This window comes from Myotis nattereri, assembly GCF_964212035.1.
Source record: "Myotis nattereri genome assembly, chromosome: 6".
Classification (NCBI taxonomy): domain Eukaryota; kingdom Metazoa; phylum Chordata; class Mammalia; order Chiroptera; family Vespertilionidae; genus Myotis; species Myotis nattereri.
In genome coordinates, this window is record NC_138081.1 from 8747674 (window position 1) to 8767333 (window position 19660).

The 19660-nt window shown below is 48.4% G+C and overlaps 1 protein-coding gene across 1 annotated transcript; it reads left to right on the top strand.

The window, feature by feature from the left end:
- Window positions 1-1261: 1261 nt before the first annotated feature.
- On the top strand, window positions 1262-13094 carry LHFPL5 (LHFPL tetraspan subfamily member 5). Its single transcript, XM_081094370.1, has 4 exons — window positions 1262-1798; window positions 6053-6289; window positions 11203-11228; window positions 12510-13094. Exons 1-3 carry the CDS (start codon window positions 1387-1389, stop codon window positions 11211-11213), a joined length of 660 nt encoding a protein of 219 aa, XP_080950496.1. The 5' UTR covers window positions 1262-1386; the 3' UTR covers window positions 11214-11228; window positions 12510-13094.
- Window positions 13095-19660: the final 6566 nt, after the last annotated feature.

The following is a 19660-nucleotide window of genomic DNA, read 5'->3' on the forward strand; positions in this document are numbered from 1 at the left end:
GGTATGTATGTGCCCTGATGGAGAATCAAACCGACCACCCTTTGGGGGACTGGACAACGCTCCAATCACTGATCCACACCAGCACGGGCCAAAGCCCATCTTTTTTTTTTTTTTTTAAATATATTTTTATTGATTTCAGAGAAGAAGGGAGAGAGAGATAGAAACATCAGTGATGACAGAGAATCATTGATCGGCTGCCTCCTGCACACCCCTTACTGGGGATCAAGCCCACAACCCAGGCATGTGCCCTTGACCGGAATTGAACCCCGGACCCTTCAGTCCACAGCAATGCTCTATCCACTGAGCCAAACCAGCTAGGGCTAAAAAAAAAAAAAATGTTTTTATTGATTTCAGAGAGAGGAAGGAAGAGGGAGAGAGAGAGAGACGAACATCAATGAGAGCCCAGCCGGTGTGCCCAGTGGTTGAGCACCCATCTATGAACCAAGAGGTCACTGGTTCGATTCCCCGTTGTGGGCTCGTGCAGGAGACAGCCGATAGATGATGTTTCTCTCTCTTCGATGTTTTTTATACATTATACATAATGTATTCATAAATAATTACAAAATATATTGTTTATAAATAACATGTAAATACCATGCGTATATGTAAATATCTCACTGTTTTTGAGGGCAGGGACTCTGCCCCTTTTATTTCTGTGGTTCTTGCTCGGGGAAGGTGCCCTCCAACATAGGGCTCAGAAGCTGCTGGTGGAGCCACGGGAACTAGAAACCGGTGACCGAAGATCCCATCAAGCAGGCTCTGCCGGCCTCGGGGAGGCGCCCGGGCGCCCGGAGGGTGGGAGGGGCTGCGGGCCGCGCTCAGGGGGCGCTTTTGCGGCGGGAACTGAGCGGGAGGAAAGTGGCAGCCGCAGGCCCCCTCCCACGGCTCGTCCTCGCGCTGAAGAGTCACGAAGGGCCGCGGTTCCCTCCAAGGGGGGGTGGGGCCGGCGGCTCCCGCGCTTCCCTGGGCGGCGCGCCCCACCCGCCCTCGGGGCCCCGCCTCCCGGGTCCCGGGCGCTGTCCGCGGTGCTGAAGCGGAGCTGTCCGAGCGGGAGGAGGGCCGGGCCAAGGGGCGGAGTCCCCGGAGCCCCAGCAGAAAACCGGGAGGGGCCGGGCGGCGCCGGCGGCGAGGCCCCCGCGGGCGTGGGAGGAGGCAGGAGGCCCGAGGCCGCCGGCTGAAGCGGACCCCGGTACCCGGACGAGCTCCGGAAGGCGCGCGGTGGTCCCTCTGGTCCGATTCACCCCTCCTCGCCCCTGGAGGAGCCCTGACCTCGAGCCCTGACCTCAGCCTTCTCCCCACACCCGGCTGGGGAGTGGCCCGCTCTGGGCCTCCCTCCGCGGACCCCGACTCCCAGCCCCGGCCCCCGCCCGGGCCCGCGCCCTCGCCATGGTGAAGCTGCTCCCCGCCCAGGAGGCGGCCAAGATCTACCACACCAACTACGTGCGCAACGCCAGGGCGATTGGCGTGATGTGGGGCACGCTGACCATCTGCTTCTCCGTGCTGGTCATGGCCCTCTTCATCCAGCCCTACTGGATCGGGGACAGCGTCAACACCCCGCAGGCGGGCTACTTCGGCCTCTTCTCCTACTGCGTGGGCAACGTGCTGTCCTCCGAGCTCATCTGCAAGGGCGGCCCTCTGGACTTCTCCTCCATCCCCTCCAGAGCCTTCAAGACGGCCATGTTCTTCGTGGCCTTGGCCATGTTCCTCATCATTGGCTCCATCATCTGCTTCAGCCTGTTCTTCGTCTGCAACACGGCCACGGTCTACAAGATCTGCGCATGGATGCAGCTGGCTGCAGGTGAGCAGGGCTCCTGGGCGGGCGGGCAGGGGCCCACGCCAGGCCACAGGTGCAGCTGCACCATCCCATCCTCTGTGGGGGCTCTGGGTCCCCTACTCGGCTCGCCTCCTTCAGCCCAGCCCTACTCGATGCTCTATAGAAGCTTCTGAGAAGTAGCGGCCTGGCTGAAATGGAGAGGACCTCGGAGACCAGATTGTTCAACCGCCTTATCTTGCAGACGAGGAACTGAGGCCCAGAGAAGGCAAGTGACTTGCCCAAGAGCACAGAGCTAGTTGGTAGGAGAAATCAGGTGTCCTGACTCCCAGGCCATTACACCAGAGACTGCTGCTGCTCTGGGAGGGAGGAAAAAGGAAGCTTCCATTGTCAGCCATGTGGGAATGCAACCCAATGCAAGGCAGAGAGTGACGCCAGTCAAGCCCATTCTAGAGGCCCACATCACCCACTTCTGAGTATTTGTTCTGTCTCCTCTAAGGATCCCCAGGTCCCTGCCCTCACTCCTTCCCTCCCACCCCAAACTGCTCTCAGGCCAGCCATGGATTTAAAATGTTACGTGCATGTGACCTTTCCCGTAGAGACTTGCATTTAAGTTCTCTCTTTCATTGTGGAGTGGAAGTCTCTGTCCCCTAATTATAGGAGTCCATGCTTGAGGTAGTAAGCGGAAGTGACAGTGTGTGATGTGGAGGGGTGCTGTGTAGGGGCTTTAAGACTGTGTAGGGCAGGTGGTTACTATTGGTGCTCAGAGGCAAGACCTTCCAAGCCCCCTTTCCCTGCTCCTAGCTCCGGCAGGACTCAGTGGGCCAGCGGGTCCTACTCTCACCCAGAGCTCAAGAAAAGATGGCCTAGGACATTGTCCGCAGCCCTTGGTCCCTCCCCACCCCCAGGACTTCACTCAGCCTGTCCGTACTGGGGAGCTGTCCAGGACAGCTGGGGACTGTGGACAGAATGAAACTGCTTTGACATGGTTGGCTAGAATGAGCAGTAGTGTTACCCTTAACAGAGGGAATGAAACAGGAGTCAGAATCCCAGACAACTAAACAAGCCTGTCAGGGTTGGAGTGGACCCCAGAGAGCTGCAGCCCTCTGCCCCCCAACGATAGATGAGGAGTCGGACTGAGAGAGATGATAAGACTTGGCCAAGCTGTAGCAGGTCAGCTGGCCACCGAGAGCTTAGGAGAACTAAGGCAGAGTCGCACGTTTGCGCAGTACGATGGGTTGCAGAGTGCCCTCGCGTGTATCATTCGAGGACCCTCATCACGACGCAATGAGGAGGGTATTCCTTCGGTTTTACAGACAAGGCTCCTGCGGGTAACTTGCCTTTGAGCACACACAGGTGGTGAGGGACAGAGCCTTTGGCTTCAGATCTTGTACCCAGGCCTTTCAGCAGGCTTCAGAGCTGCCTCCCACCCTGCGCCTCCCGCCCCCCCTGCCCCCCCATCTCCCTTTCCTCTGTAGTCTCTCTATAAGATGAGGGAAAGGCTGGGGCAGTGGTGAAGCAAGCCTCGGTGGGCAGTGGGGAGGAAGAAGGGAGAATGAAGGTTTAGCAGTTTTGTGACAAAGAGGAGTAGAATGGACCTTGACATGCTTGCCAACTGGCCTTGCATGTTAGAGTTATGGGGTGCCAGAGACACAAGCACCCCTCTCATTCTCTGCACTGCCCCTCCCCCATCCTCCCGCAACAGGTATCACTTGCTGAACAGGCCCTGCTGGGAGGGCCTGGGTTGGGGAGGGGCTATTGGGCCATCTGAGCCAGACTCTGGGTCATGGAACTGGAGACACTGTTGGCAGAGTGGCCGGGTGCTGTCCCCTGAAACATTTATGCTGGGGGAGAGTAAAGGTGGTGTCATGTTCCCTCCCTCAGTGCCGGGGAAGGGAAGATGAGCCAAAGGAGAGATGGAGGGTGGGGGGGCGGGTGGTGGTGTCCCACAGCCAGCAGCTGGGAGATGCATCTATTTGATGAGGCCTTGACTGGTTAGCTTGACTTTGCCAAGAAGCCTGGGACCAAGGAAGGGAGCAGGAGAAGGGAAACCTTCACAATGTTAGAGCTCTGGATGCCAGGTGTAGGCTGTGTGATCCCAGCTCCTAGCAACGCAGCAGGGCCAATTGCTTGTCTCTGTGAATCTTGGTAACCTCATCTGTATGATGTAGCAACAGAACCCTCTGCACGGCTCTTACAAGGACAGGATGATGCAATGCATGCAAAACATGGTTCTCGCTCACTGAGGGTCGGGTGGGGGCTCTGCCCTCACTGTGCTCTCTGGAACCCAGGCTGATCGAGCACCACCTGTCACTGGAGGAGAGGGGGCTCCGGAAGGTCTCCCCCAAGCTGTTAAATGCTCTGGCCTAGAAATGCACATACCAGGCTGATCTCATACCAACAGGGGGAGCGCACAGGTTTTACCAAAGAGCTCTGGGAGGGTCCCCAACCCTAACTATCTTCCTCAAACACTTCTCAGTTTGTCGCTAAGTCTGAAATGTCACCACCAAACACATTCAGCTCTGCGGAGATGTCACAACCTGGGAGTAGAGGGAACGAACACTGACGTCGAGAGGGTCAGGCGCCCTGAGAAGGCACTGGCTTCTCTGAGACCTCAGTTTCCCATCCTTACAAATGGGCATTATTACATGGCCTTCTTCACAGAACTGTTTTCAGGTCAAGAGGAACATGCAAGATGAAGTATTTTGTGATCTAGAAAAGAAGTACATATATGACTTCCTCCTGTAAACAAATCAAAGGCAGGCGATGGACTTGTGGGGAGGTGGACCCTGATCGCGCACGTCCCTGTGCACTCGTTTGACCCGCCGGCCTTCCTCGCGGAGCTAGACGAGCCACCTTAGGTGACGCTGGGTCCTGTGAGGCGCTTTGTGAGGGGCGCCCGGGTAGGCGCAGCCTTGAGACCAGAGAGCCTCAGGCCTGTGGAGCGGGGCCCGGGTCGGAAAGGGCCCCCTGGCCGGCCTGGCGGCTGTGCTCGGGGTCACCCCAGTCACATCCCAGGATTGTGTCACCTGTCTGTGCAGCGTGGGGCGGCACAGCAGAGGTGGGGGCAGGCGGGGAGTGGGCTCTGGGGCTGTGGACACTGTCACAGATGGGCAACAGTAGAATGCTCGGTGCCAAGTATGTGCGGCCCTGTGCTGAGCACCTTCCAGTCCTGACTCACTGGACTCTCCCTGCAAGGCAAACAGCTGGGTATTGTTATCACCCCCACTTTACAAACAAGGAAACTGAGGCAAAAAGGGTAAGTAGCTCGCTGGAGTCACACGGCTGGTTAGCCCAGAGCTGGGCTGGCAGTGAGCTGTTCCTACGGAGACAGCCACCCACCCGGAGGAGAGCTTTCAAAGCAGGCGTCCCGAGCCCACCCTGACCTGGAACCAGCGCTTTAAACGAATATGCCAGGGGATTCTCAAGTTCAGGAAGTGTGGGCAGCTGCACGGTGCTGCCCTGGAGGGTGAGGAGACCGGATGCTTGAACAGAAAGAAGGTTCATGAGGAAGCAGGCAGAGCTGGGCTGGGCTTCTGTAGTCAGTGACTCTAAGATGCCTGGGCTGAAGGACACACCACTACCCTTCCTGCTGTAAAAGGAAAACACTTCTCATAAGTCAGTGGTTCTCAACCTTCCTGATGCCGCGACCCGTTAATACAGTTCCTCATGTTGTGGTGACCCCAACCATAAAATTATTTTCGTTGCTGCTTCATAACTGTAATTTTGCTACTGTTATGAATCGTAATGTAAATATCTGATATGCAGGATGTATTTTCATTGTTACAAATTGAACATAATTAAAGCATAGTGATTAATCACAAAACCAATATGTAATTATATATGTGTTTTCTGATGGTCTTAGGTGACCCCTGTGAAAAGGTCGTTTGACCCCCAACGGGGTCGCGACCCACAGGTTGAGAACTGCTGTCATAAGTGATGGCCTGACCTTTCTCAGCACGGGTTTCAGAGATGTTGAAATGTGAACAAAGGTACGTCTTAGGAGTGATGAGTTCTCTGGGCCCGGACCAGATTTTGGAGGCCGGGTGAGCCAGCTGAGTCTGGTGGGACCCCATGTCCTGTGCAGAACCCGCCCTGGGCTTGGAGCCGCTCCCTGCTGCTCCTGGTAGCTGCCCGGTGTCCTACAAAAGTGGCAGGAGCTGCCCGTGTGCCTCTCATGGCTGTTAGCACAAGGAGAAGGGAGGTGGCAAGATGACAGCAGTGCGAGGCTGGTGCGGGCTGAGCACACCCAACCCACACAGCCGCCCTCTGCCCCTTCAGCCACAGGCCTGATGATTGGCTGCCTGGTCTACCCAGACGGCTGGGACTCCAGCGAGGTGCGGCGCATGTGCGGGGAGCAGACGGGCAAGTACACGCTGGGGCACTGCACCATCCGCTGGGCCTTCATGCTGGCCATCCTCAGCATCGGAGATGCCCTCATCCTGTCCTTCCTGGCCTTCGTGCTGGGCTACCGGCAGGACAAGCTGCTCCCCGACGACTACACGGCCGATGGACAAGGTAACGCTCCCCAGGGAGGCGGGGCTTCCTCCCAGCCAGTCACCTGGGCTGGGCCCTGGCCCAGAGATGGGGACACAGCCCTTGTCTCAGGCAAATAAAATGCAGAGGGTTGCCATCCGGGCAGTGCTGTGGGGCAGAGGCTGTCCATGTAAAAGGGTGCCCCTGCTTTCTCAGGGAGTCCTGATCCAGTTGGGAGCCAGGCCTGCCTCCCCTAGAAAGCAGCCCTGGACTGCAGATGGGGGAGCCCGAGCTCTCCAGGTAGCCTGGGGGTTCTCCATATGTCCATCCTGTTTGTGTCCTCTCATCCACATCCTACCCCTCAGTCACAGAAGGCAGTTGAAGCGACACTGGAGGCCGGGCAGACATCCGGGAAGCCTCCCAGTGGCCTCCCTTCCTCCTGGGCGCCTCTCATTAAGCCCTTCCACTGTCTGGAGGGGCTAACTCTTCCAGCACATGCGCTTCACCTCGTCACAGGGCAAGGCTGCCTCACACCCCGCAGTCCTGAAGCGCCTACTCCCAGCAGGTGGCCACTATCCGGGGCCTGTCCTACTTCAGAGACCGCTCCAGCCTCGTTCCCCATAGCCGTCCTCACATCGCCCAATGACCTGAACTAGAAGACGCAGGCAAACTCCCTTCCCCGGTGACCAAAGACCCTTCCCAGGTGAAGGACTGAAGTCCTCCAGGGAGACCACCTGGAAGTTCAGAGAGGAGGAAGCAAAGAGGGGCACAGAACTCGGGTCTTCTCTGGCTCAGCCCAGGGCCCACTTCTCTAGAGGGAAATGATTGGAAACCAAATTACTAGAAAGAGCTGGACCAAGGGGGAGAGAATGGGTCCTGGGGATGCTGAGGGCCTGGGTCCCTTGCAGGTCCTGTAAAGGGAAGGGAAATGGAAGCAGTATTTACTGAGCCTCCTCTGTGTGCAGGAGTGATGCAAGGTTCTTAGGGGCCATTTTATTTAATCTTCACAGCAACCCTGCAAGGAAAGGTTGGAGGTGGGGATCCCAGCAATCTACACAGCTTTCTGCATCGAGGGTTCTTCCGGGGAGGCCTCAGCAGGAGCTGCTGGAGGCAGGCTGCCTAGGTCTCAGCTTCAAGGGCCATCTGTCTGGACACAGGCACAGAGCATTTTTATATCACTCATTTGTGTTCTTTCTTGAAAATGTTTTTTACTGGTTTTGAGAGAGAAAGGAAGGGAGAAGGAGAGAAACATTGATCTGTTTCCATCCATACCCACCCTACTGGGGACGAATCGGAAACCTGGGCATGTGCCCTGACCAGGAATCAAACTGGCGACCCTTCGGTGCATGGGGCGATGCTCAAGGAATGGAGCCACATCAGCCAGGGCTCATTTGTATTCTTTTCTCAGAAGAAATTCTTTGAACTAGAAAGAAATTTTATTCACAGAATTCCTCTTTAAAGTGCTTTCTTAACTACTCAACGAAGTCGTTACTGCTGCTGACAAAGCACAGCATTGGGCCAGGAGAGCAGTTTGAATCCCAGTTCTTCTGAGCCACATTACCAGTGTCCTTTCCAGGACAAAGGGGGTCATGAACCCCTGCTCTGCTACCTCCATTGTTGTGCGGCATAAATGAAACAATGACAGCAGAAAGGAAGACTCGCACCATATATAGTTGCTAATCTACTCTTTAGAGGTTATGGAAGCAAAGTAAACGAGAATGGGCTTTAGAGTCAGACCTGGGTTTAAAGCTTTGGCCCCACTGTTAACTAGCTGTGTGACTTTGTAGAGGTTACTTAGCTTCTCTGAGTCTCAATTTCCTCATCTGAGCCTCATTTCCATGGGGTTAAGTAACCTACTTCAAAAGATTGTGCTCAGGAGCAAGATAAAAATATCTGCTCTTGTGACTTCATTGAAGATTGTACTGGAGTTTACAACCAGTGCAATTAGTCAAGAAAAAGAAATAAGAGAACTTGAATTTGGAGAGGAAGAAGTAAAAATAACTTTTTAACAGATGACATGATTTTGTATATAGAAAATCCTAAATAATCCACTAAAAAACTATTAAAGCTAATACGCAACTTCAGCAAGGTTGCAGGATATAAGAACAATGTACAAAAATCTATTGGATTTGTATACACTCAAAATGAACAATATGAAAATGAAATTAAGAAAAATTTCACTTACAATAGCATAAAAAATAATAAAATAGGAAAATTTAACAAAAGAAGTGCAAAGTATATACATGAAAATTTTTTTTATTTTTATTTTTATTATTTTTTTAAATATATTTTTATTGATTTTTTACAGAGAGGAAGAGAGAGGGACAGAGAGTCAGAAACATCGATCAGCTGCCTCTTGCACACCTCCCACTGGGGATGCGCCCGCAACCAAGGTACATGCCCTTGGCCGGAATCGTACCCGGGACCTTTCAGTCCACAGGCCGACGCTCTATCCACTGAGCCAAACCGGCCAGGGCAATATACATGAAAAATTTTAAACATTGTTGAAAAAAAGGCCTAAATAAATGAAAACATCCATGTTCATGGATCAGAAGACTTAATATTGTTAAGCTGGCAATATTACCCAAACTAATCTACAGATTAGATGTGATTGCTATACAAATCCCAGCTGGCTTTTTGCAGAAATTGACAAGCTGATCTTAAATTCATATGGAAATGCGAGACCAAGAATAGCCAAAACCACCTTCAAGAACGAAGTCAGAGGATGACATATCTTGATCTCACCACTTACTAAAGAAGCTACAGTAATTAAGATGGTGTACCACCTGCCTAAGAATAGACATACAGATCAATGGAATAATAAAACTGAGAGACCAGAAATAAGCCCAAACATCTAGGGCTGACTGATTTTCAACAAGGATGCCAACACCATTAAATGGGGGAAATAACAGTCTTTCAATAAATGGTGCTGGAACAACCAGATATCTACATGCAAAACAAAACAAAGATTAAGTTGGACCATCCACCTTACATCATATATAAAAATTAATTCAAAATGGATCAAAGATCTACTTGCAAGATATAAAACTCTTAGAATATAGGTGTCAATCTTCATGACCTTGGATTAGGCAATGGTTTTTTAGATATGACACCTAATACACAAGCCACCAAACCACCCCCTACCCCCAACAGACAAATTGGATTTTATCAAAATTGAAAACTTTTGTGCTTTAAAGGACACCATCAAGATAATGAAGACAACTCACATATTGGGAGAAAATATTTGCAAATCATAATTCCAGTATCCAGAATATGTTAAGAACTCTTACAACTCAACCATAAGAATACAAATAACCCAATTTTAATTTTTTTAAAATAGATTTTTGTTGATTTCAGAGAAGAAGGAAGAGGGAGAGTTAGAAACATCAATGATGAGAAAGAATCATTGACTGCCTCCTGCATGCCACCTACTGGGGATCAAGGCCGCAACTTGACTGGAATCAAACCCAGGACCTTCAGCCCACAGGATGATGCTCTATCCACTGAGCCAAACCAGTTACGGTCAAATAACCCAATTTTTAAAATGGCAAAGGATTTGAATAGACATTTCTCCAAAGAAGATATACAAATGGCCATAAGCACGTGGAGATACTCAACATCATTAGTCAGTAGGAAAATGCAATTCAAAACCACAATGAGATATCATTTCACGCCTACCAGATGGCTATAATCGAAAAGATGGACAAGTATTGGTGAGCATGTGAGGCCTTGGGACCCTCATACACAGCTGGTGAGAATGTGAAATTGTGCAGTTGCTGTGGAAACAGAATGGGAGTTCCTCAAACAGTTAAACACAGTTACCATGTGACACAGCAATTCCACTCCTAGGTGTATATGCAAGAAAACTGAAAACATATGTTCACATAAAAACTTGTGCATGAATGTCCATAATAGTGAAAAAGTGGAAACAATCCAAATGTGCATTAACTGATGAATGGTGAACAATATGTATATATCCATACAATGAAATATTATTCAGTCACAAAAAGGAACGAAATACTGAAAATTGCTACCATGTGAATCTTGAAAAAGTAACATTAACCTCACTGATGTGGTTCAGTGGTTGAGCGTCAACCTAGGAACCAAGAGGTCACAGTTCAATTCTTGGTCAGGGCCCATGCTAAGGTTGTGGGCTTGATCCCCAGTGTGGGTGTGCAGGAGGCAGCTGATCAATGATTCTCTCTCATCACTGATGTTTCTATCTCTCCCTTTCTCTCTGAAATCTATCTATCTATCTATCTATCTATCTATCTATCTATCTATCTATCATCTATCTAACTATATTAAGAGAAAGAAGCCAGACACAAAAGACCATATATTGCATGACCCCATTTATAAAAAAATGTTCAGAACAGGTAAACCCATAGAGGCAGAAAGTAGATTTTAGTAGTTGCCTAGGGTTAGGAAGAGGGAGAAGTTGGGAGTGATAGCTAATGGGCACAGAGTTTCTTGGATGAGAACATTCTAGAATTAGATAGCAGTGATGGTTGCACAACCTAGTGAATATCCTTAAAACCACCAAGTTGTACACTTTAAATGAGTAAAATTTATGTTTAAAGGATTGTGCTGAGGTTTAGATAAGTGCATATAAAACACTAACACTGCCTGCATGTTAAATCCGATTAATCAGCATTAGCTCTCTTTCCCCTTCTTTCTGGTAACCCCACGTTTCACATCATCCATTTACCCAACCAATTAAGGGCTCCTGTGCTCAGTTGCGCAGACACCTGGGGGTGCAGTGGTGAGGGGAGAAGTCTAACTTGGACCTAAGGCCTGATGCTGGAGACCATCTAGCAATACGGAATTATAAACTGATAAATGTTATGAACAGAAATGCAAAGCTTTCTTGAGAATGAGTGAGGAATTTGATGGGGAATTATCCCGAAAACAAGGCTTGGTTGTAAGCAAGCGCTGTGTTCTCTTTCTCCTTGCAGAGGAAGTCTGAAGCAGCTGAAGGGCGGTGAGTACTCCACAGGAAGGTGGTCTGCCTGCCTTGGATGGGCTGTGGCTTCTGCCTCTTCATTGAATCCTCAGCCGGAATGACTCATGGGGCTGGGCTGTGGGGGCTGCCAGGTGGCCTGGGGACCACCCAGGTAGGACTTGGCTGGTATCTGAGCCCTTCACTGAGGGTTAAACGGCAGCCTTTTAGTTTTGCTTTTGTCTTGAGAAGTGGAAAAAGAGCAGGGAGAGAATTCACAATAGACAGTTCCATAACATCTGTCTGTGGAGCGTGGTGGAAAGAACGCCTTTCAGAAGTCATGACTGTAATGTGGGCTCTGACGTTAAGAAATTGGAAGTGATTTTTAAGACATTTACTAGAAAAACCTAATAAAATAGAAAACATAAGAGGAAAACAAATATCCCAGGAAGCTAGGCAAATAGAATTGCTGTTACTGGTATTACATTTACTCCCGTGCTTCCTGACAGCTGAGGCAAAAACTAGTTTTAATGTGTGCCTGGAAAACAGCACGGTACATCAATGTCCTCACTGTCCTTTAGGTTTCCAAACTGTGACGGGGCAAGAACATTAAGGAACACGTTCTAAAGAGCAATGAAGCAAAGCCCAGGACAGTGTCAGCTCCCTCACAGCTGCCCGTCACCTCCCTACAGCGGGGCAGGCACTTCGTGTGGGTGGGAGGGAATATCTCCCTTCAAACTACGTTAATTTCTCCAAATCACCTTCCAATCTGTGACCACATACATATACTTCTTTGAATAATTTAAAGTCAGCATTGCACCTCTTTAGATGTTTCTCACACTTTAATCTGCACCCAATGGCCTGGGGATCTTGTTCAAGTGCAAGTTCTGACTCGGTGGGATCAGGCCACGGAACCTGCCTTCTAACCAGCTCTCCAGTGATGGCCGCGGGAATTGGGATCACACTTTGAGTAGCAAATTTTTCCTTTTCCCAATGTTCATTATTAAAGACTTTAAAAGTTGCCAATTGCTAAACTGGACCGTGGTTATCAGCCATTTTGGGTTGCTGTCATAGCTTTCCGATAGATTCTGGAGTGGGATGAGAGTCAAAGGCAGCTGCCTCTCTATGTCTGCTCCCCCTTTTTTGCACTACCTTTTATTTACATTTTAACGGACATGAATTTTTTTCTTGAGGGGCATTGAATACTACACTAATGACGAAGATGCATGCCTGGGTAGAAATGAGTAAAATGTGAGCATTCATGGAGCTTTTTCTTGGCTTTAAAAGTATCAAATTTCACAATCTCAAACTGTTGTTTTAAAGATCACAGGTCATCCATTTCCGTGACACTGGAAACGTCCGGAGTAGGATTCTTCAGAGATGAACTTGTTCCTGCCCACTTCCTGTCCGAAGCCCTTTGCTGCAGGATTAGAACCTGGTGGGCTCCTGATAGGCCGCCCACTGTCTATCCAGAGACTTCTGTCCAGAGAAGCAGAACTGCAGTGAGCATATCAACGATATTCAGACTCAGTCCCTCTCTCCTGATGGGGGCCCTCAAGTTCTCTTTCGACCCCTTCATATGTGCAAATTATTTTCCCTCTTGAGACCTCTCTGTGAAAGGAGAGGGCGAATGAGTCCATGCCCAGGCGCCGCCAGGTCTGACTCCCACAGCCAATTACCTGAAGGCCTCCAGGGAAGGCACATGGGTCACTGCCCCGGCTCTCAAGGGCGTCTGAACACGAGGCAGCTAAGTGAGCTGGATCACCTCAGGTTGAAGTTTTGAGGGGCCTTTGCGTCTTATTTCTCACATTTTGTTCCTTATTGATGCTCAAGAGGTGGGTGAGGAAGAGGCCTCTGGAACCGAGGCCATTAGGAAGCCTAATAAAGACTGGGTGAACATAGGACCTAAAAACTTGAGACTGAATTGATTTTTTTCCTGTGGGACCCCCAAATCACACTTTTCACAGAGCCCACACTGACCCAATCAGAACTGGATCCCAGACTCATAAATCTACTTGTGTTCAAGTAATTGGTTATAATAACCACTGATACATCTTGTAAAACACTTTGGGTTTGGCACACTAAATGGTGGAAGCTTTGCAGGCCCCAGAGGGGCACTCAGTCTGGAGGGCACGTCAGTGGAGCAGTGCCAACATGATAGGCTCTTCAGGCTGTTTCCTGCCTGGGGGATGATGCAGAGAAACAGGGTCTTGTTGATTATCCGCGGTATGATGCCCAGGAAGAGGTGTTTCCTGCGTGGGCAGGTTCCCCCACAGGCGCGGTAAATGCTGAACAGGCTGTTGGGGACCTCGTCCTAGCTGGCCCAGCAGCAGTCAGGCGTCGTTCTCCTGTGCTGTAGCGCATGACATCTGCACCAATGCACTCCGACCACCTGCCCAGTCAGGGCAGCGACCTTTCTCCAGTGCGGACTGATGAGGGGTGAGAGCCTCCCAGTACTGTCCCTATTGTTGCTGATGAAAAATTTTATTAAAAAATATTTTTATTGATTTCAAAGAGGAAGGGAGAGGGAGAGGAACACCAATGATGAGAATCACTGATCGGTTGTCTCCTACCAAGTCCCACACTGGGGATCGAGCCTGGGCATGTGCCCTGACTGGGAATTAAAACTGTGGTTCATAGGTCGACGCTCAACTACTGAGCCATGCCGACTGGGCTGATGGGAACTTTTAGAATGGGATTTAAGGAAGATCATATTCATATTTTCTAGTGCTGCAAAAATTATTTCAGAGCCAGGCACCTACTTTATGCAAGCTTGATGAATGACAGAATTTCCGTAAGTTCTGTAGCTGAGTTTTCTATCTATATTTGTTCATTTATTCCTTTAAAAGTTTAAGTTTTTGATTTTAGAGAGGGAAACATCGACTGACTGCATCCCACACCCCTACCGGGAATCAAACCCATGACCTTTTGGTTCACAGGGCAATGCTCCAACCAAGCCACACTTGCCAGCGCTGTTCATTTATTTTATACAAAACAAAACACAAACATTTCTAAAAAGCCTCTCCACCTTCAAAATATTTCTCATTGAAATGGCAACTATTTTTTTTAAATATATTTTTTATTGATTAAGATATTGCATGTGTCCTTGTCCCCACGTTACCCTCTACCCCCCCCCCCCCCCGTTGTCCATGTCCATTGGTTAGGCCTATATGCTTGCCTGTAAGTCCTTTGATCTTTCCCCCTTACCCCCACCCTCCCCTACCTTCCCTCCAAGGCCCGACAGTCCAATCAATGCCTCTCCGTCTCTGGATCAGTCCTTGTTTATCAGTTTATGTTGTTCATTATATTCCACAAATGAGTGAGATCATGTGGTATTTATCTGCTCTCCAGTTCCATCCATGCTGTGGCAAATGGTAAGAGTTCCTTTTTCTTCTTCCTCTTCTTAAAGAATACCTTTCAGCATTTCATATAATGCTGGTTTGGTGGTGATGAACTCCTTTAGCTTTTTCTTATCCGTGAAGCTCTTTCTCTGACCTTCTAATCTGAATGATAGCTTTGCTGGATAAAGTAATCTTGGTTGCAGGTTCTTGCTATTCATCACTTTGAATATTTCTTGCCACTCTCTTCTGGCCTGCATGGTTTCTGTTGAGAAATCAGCTGACAGACGTATGGGTATTCCCTTGTAGGTAACTGAGTTTCTTTCTCTTGCTGCTTTTAAGATTCTCTGTCTTTTGCTCTTGGCATTTTAATTATGATGTGTCTTGGTGTGGTCCTCTTTGGATTCCTTTTGTTTGGGGTTCTCTGCGCTTCGTGGACTTGTAAGTCTATTTCTTTCACCAGGTAGGGGAAGTTTTTTGTCATTATTTCTTCAAATAGGTTTTCAATATCTTTCCCTCTCTCTTCTTCTGGTACCCCTATAATTCTGATGTTGGTACGCTTGAAGTTGTCCCAGAGGCTCCTTACACTATCTTCATATTTTTGGAATCTTTCTTTTTTCTTTTTCGGTTGGGTATTTTTTGTTTCTTTGTATTTCAAATCTTTGACTTGATTCTTGGGATCCTCTTGTCTGCTGTTGGATCTCTGTAAATTATTCTTTATTTCAGTCAGCGCATGCTTAATTTCTAGTTGGTCCTTTTTCATGTCCTCCATGGTCTCACTATACTTATTGAGGGACTCACTAAATTTATCGGTGGTTTCCATAAAATTCTTGAAAAACCTTATAAACGTGGCCTTGAACTCTATTTCCAGTCGTTTGCTTTCCTCCATTTCTGCCATTTGTGACCTGTTTCTTTGTCTCTGTATTTTGGCTGCTTCCCTGTGTTGATAGAGTGGCTTTGTGTGCTAGGTGTCCTGTAGGGCCCAGTGGCTCAGCCTCCCCAGTTACCTGAGGTGGACACTCTTGGTGGACCCCCTTGTGGGCTTTGTGCACAGTCTTGTTGTAGTTATGCCTTGGTTGTTGTAGGATCACTGGGAGGAATTGACCTCTAGGCCAATTGGCAGTGAGAATCAGCTGTGTCTGCAGTGGGAGAACTTCTGTACTGGAGACACCCTTCTGGGGCAAGACTTGCTTCAGTGGGGCTTTGGTGCTCACTGAGACTGCACCCTGAGTGTGTCCCTTATGGATCTGAGGAGTTGTGATCTGGATGGTCCCCCTCTGACCACTGGGTACAGTGGCTCTTGGATCTAAGGAGGTGCTAATTACCCTCCGCCTGAGGTTATACAGCAGAAGCTACGAAGAGAATTGCAGATCCCCCTTCCTTTTTTGGAGTTTGGAGGTGCCCTGATGAGGCTCAGCTGTTAAGCAATGCAAGCCGCTGTGGGGCCTTGGGCCTTCTCTTGGAAGTTCTGGGTCTGTCTGGCCCGGCTGCAGTTAGGTAATTATCAGATTGCAAAGGGCCGGGGCATTCATATGCAAAAGCCTCTGCCTCAGCCTGGGTGGGGCGGGGTCTCAGGGAGTCAACAGGGCGGAGCAAGCAGCTATGGCGGAGCCTCAGCCCTGCCCCGAGGAGTCGCGCGTCTCAGTGACCTGGTAACGGCTGCAAGCACCTCTGAGGGAAAGCCTCCCTCAAGTTCGCCCGCTGCCAGACAGTCCACTTTCTCCCCGTATGAGTCCTGGGTCCCCAGAAACTTCCTGGAACCGGAGTTCAGAGCCGTTGGGAGCTTGTGACTCCCTCCGGATTCAAAAAGACAGCCACGTCCTCAGGTGCCAGCCCCTTTCCGCGCGCGAGCCGTCGTACCTCTGCACTTTACTTCTGCAGCTCCTCTGGCTCTCAGCGTGCTTTTCTTTCCTTCTAGTTGTAGAATTTACACTCAGCCAGCCTTCCTGTAGTTCTAGACGATGTCCGCTTTGTGTTTTTGCTGTACCTTTCAATTGTTGTGGGAGGCAGCAATTTCCCGGTGTTTATGCCGCCATCTTAGTTTCTCCTCGAAATGGCAACTATTGACAGAAGCTTCTGGGGGCTGAAGGTGCACCTTCAACAGCTGGCACCTGCACTGCCGGGCACAGCGAGCTTCAGTGTTGGGAAGAAACTGCAAATGAGTCCCCACCTGGCGCTCCCCTTCAGCTCTACCTTCAGGGAACCTCAGAACTCGGCCTCTCCCATGTTAGTAATAATTTTTGTTGATACTCAGTAACTGCTTATCAGCTCTCTAAAGTGGTTTTACCTTTAATACATTTTTAAAAGGCACCTCCAATCTCATCTTTGAAAGTATATAGAAAATCAATAAAACTAGACTCCTCTAACCAAGTTGCTTTATTCTTTGCTCACTCACTCCTGTCTTGCCTGTCTTTGGCTGGGGCTAGGGACAGTTGTGACGCCCAAGCCTCACCAACAACGACTAACAGATATGGCCAAGAGAGGAAGCACTGGTCATTTATACCTGAAGTGTGGACTGGAAAGATACCCCAAATGTTTTCATTATTTTACATCCCTGTATATTACCTTTGCTGCACAAAAAAACTACCCAGAACTCAGTGGCTTTAAAATGTTTCACCCTGGCTGGTGTGGCTCAGTTGGCTGGGTATTGTCCTGTGCACCAAGAGGTTGCCAGTTCGATTCTCGGTCAGGGCGCATGCCCAGGCTGTAGGCTTGGTCCCAGGTGGGGTGTGTGCAGGAGGCAGCTCATGGACGTTTCTCTAGAAACCAACCAACCCATCATTCAGTTCCTGTGGGCTGGGATCGGAAAGTCCCAGCCAAGTCTCCTCAGTGCGGCAATGAAGGTGCGGGAAGGGATTCCGAGCTCTGGTTGTCTGCAGGGCTGTTTCTCAGAGGCTGTTGCACTGAGGGGTTCACAGCAGTATTCACATGGCACCTCAGAGCAAGGGTTCTGAGATGAGCAAGTTGCAGAGAGAAGTCACAGCCCTTTTGTAATCCAATCTCAGAAATGACATTGTCATGTTTGCCTTAATCTGTTAGTAACAAAGTCCAGCCCACATTCAAGACAACGGGATTATAAGTGTGTGAATAACAGGGAGGAGGAGTCATTGGGGTCCTTTAAAATTGGTTTTCAGTTACCCAATTTATTTTTTGGTGTCATAATTAAGCACTTTAATTTCCTGCTGGGATAGGCGTTTACCAGAATGCTTTACTGGAACAAAGATTAGATTCTAGTAACCTCATATGCTGCTGACGGATACACGTTTGTTTTGTAATGAAGTTGCTCAAGATGCAAGGGCCCTGATCCTGAAAGCCCCCCTCCCCCACTTTTGTTATCTAACCTCAAGAGGACTTAGAAGAGAGTCCATTAATCCCCAGCATTCCTCTATATTTGGTAAAACCATAGCTACCAATGCAGTATTTTAGGTGCACAACTTCTAAGAACATAGCTCCAACTGTCGACAGCTGATGCACCTTCTGAAATACAGCCTCGTTCTGCCACTTGGAGGACAAGGCTTGTTGTGTTAAAATGAACAAAAGCCAGGTCTGCATTGATAAGAGAGATTATGATAAAAAGTGAACTTGGGAGAATATAAAATCAAATTTATTACATATTAAAAACCCTCCTCCCTTTATAAGGAATGGTGCAATGGGTAACAAAACTAGGTGCTAATGTAAACTTGCTTAATTACTTAGTTAAAACAACATGATCTCAAATTTTCTGGCTTTCCAACTGGGATATTTGATTTCACAAGGACTTGGTGTGGATTAATATCTGTGCAAAGGCTTAAAGACAAATGCATATCACACACTTAGTTTTTAACCCAACTTTTAAAAACAAGACCTTAGTGACAGAACAAATTCTGCCTTTGGCAGTTTTCTTAATGCTTAAGAGCATCAGCCTACCCACTGCAGGGTTGCAGGTTCGATCTCTAGTCCGGGAATGCGTGCAGGAGGCAACCAATCAATGTTTCTCTCCCCCTCCTTTCCTTCCCACTTTCTCTAAAAATCAATGGAAAAAATATCCTCAGGTGAGGATTAACACATCAATTCCTCAAGGTCCATATATTCCTTTATATGAATGTTTATATTTTTATCTTCATATAGTTCTTAAGACAGAAAGAGCTGTTACCAATGCCTTGTTAACTCCAAAGGCACGAAATTGGTGGGCAAAGTTCAGATTCTATTGCCAATAAATCACAATTTTCTGTGACACAGAAGACTAAGAGCAACTCACATTCCTTAGAAGGCCAAACTGGAAGACTCCACAGGCTTCAAAAATAAAAGAATAGGCAGTAAGGAAGTCGATTTATAACCTGGCCCTTTCTGCAGTAACTATAAATGACTTCCCTCTAGACACTTGGGGCAGATGGAAAGTTAAAGTGGGGTTGTACTCCACCCGTTTGCTGGTTCCTTTGAGAGAGTTGGCTATAAGCTCTCCTAGGGCAGTACTTATGTTTTCCACACTCCTGAGTTCTAGGTCTATATATTTAACAAAAGGTTTAGAGTGAATGCCCAGAGTGGTCTGCTGAACACAATGGTTTGATGAATCCTGATTTAATATTTTTAGGTTGTTTTTAAAACAAGTTCCATTATCATTAACACTATAATATGAATACACTATGTATGTCTTAAATATGGCACAAAACAAATTAACTAGAGCAGTTTATGTAATTCAGGGATAGGAAAGGACTTACTATGAATAACACTAAAAATATCCCAAATAAAAATGAAAAGCAAATTAAAACCTAGAAAAGAATGTGATGGAAAAAGTAAAACAATGCATTTCTAAGTCCTTACTAAGTCACCAGAAAGGAAGCATGCCAAAAGAAAGCTGGGTAACGTGGGCAAATAACCTAAAATTACAAATGGCCAATAAGACCCATGAAAGAAGTTTCTGACTTCAGACATGCCCTTTTTTGGGCAAACTGGCTACTAGGAACAAAACGAGTGCGATTCTAACAGGCTCATTCAAACACACTTGGTCAGAGCAGAACAGCCCAACTGTTCTCCATAGGAGTTAGGTGGTATTTATTAAAACCTTAAAAATGTGCTTACTCTCTGGCCCAGCCATTCCATTTCTAAGAATTTATCACAAGTACACAAAACCTGTGTATGCGTGTTCACTATGCCAGT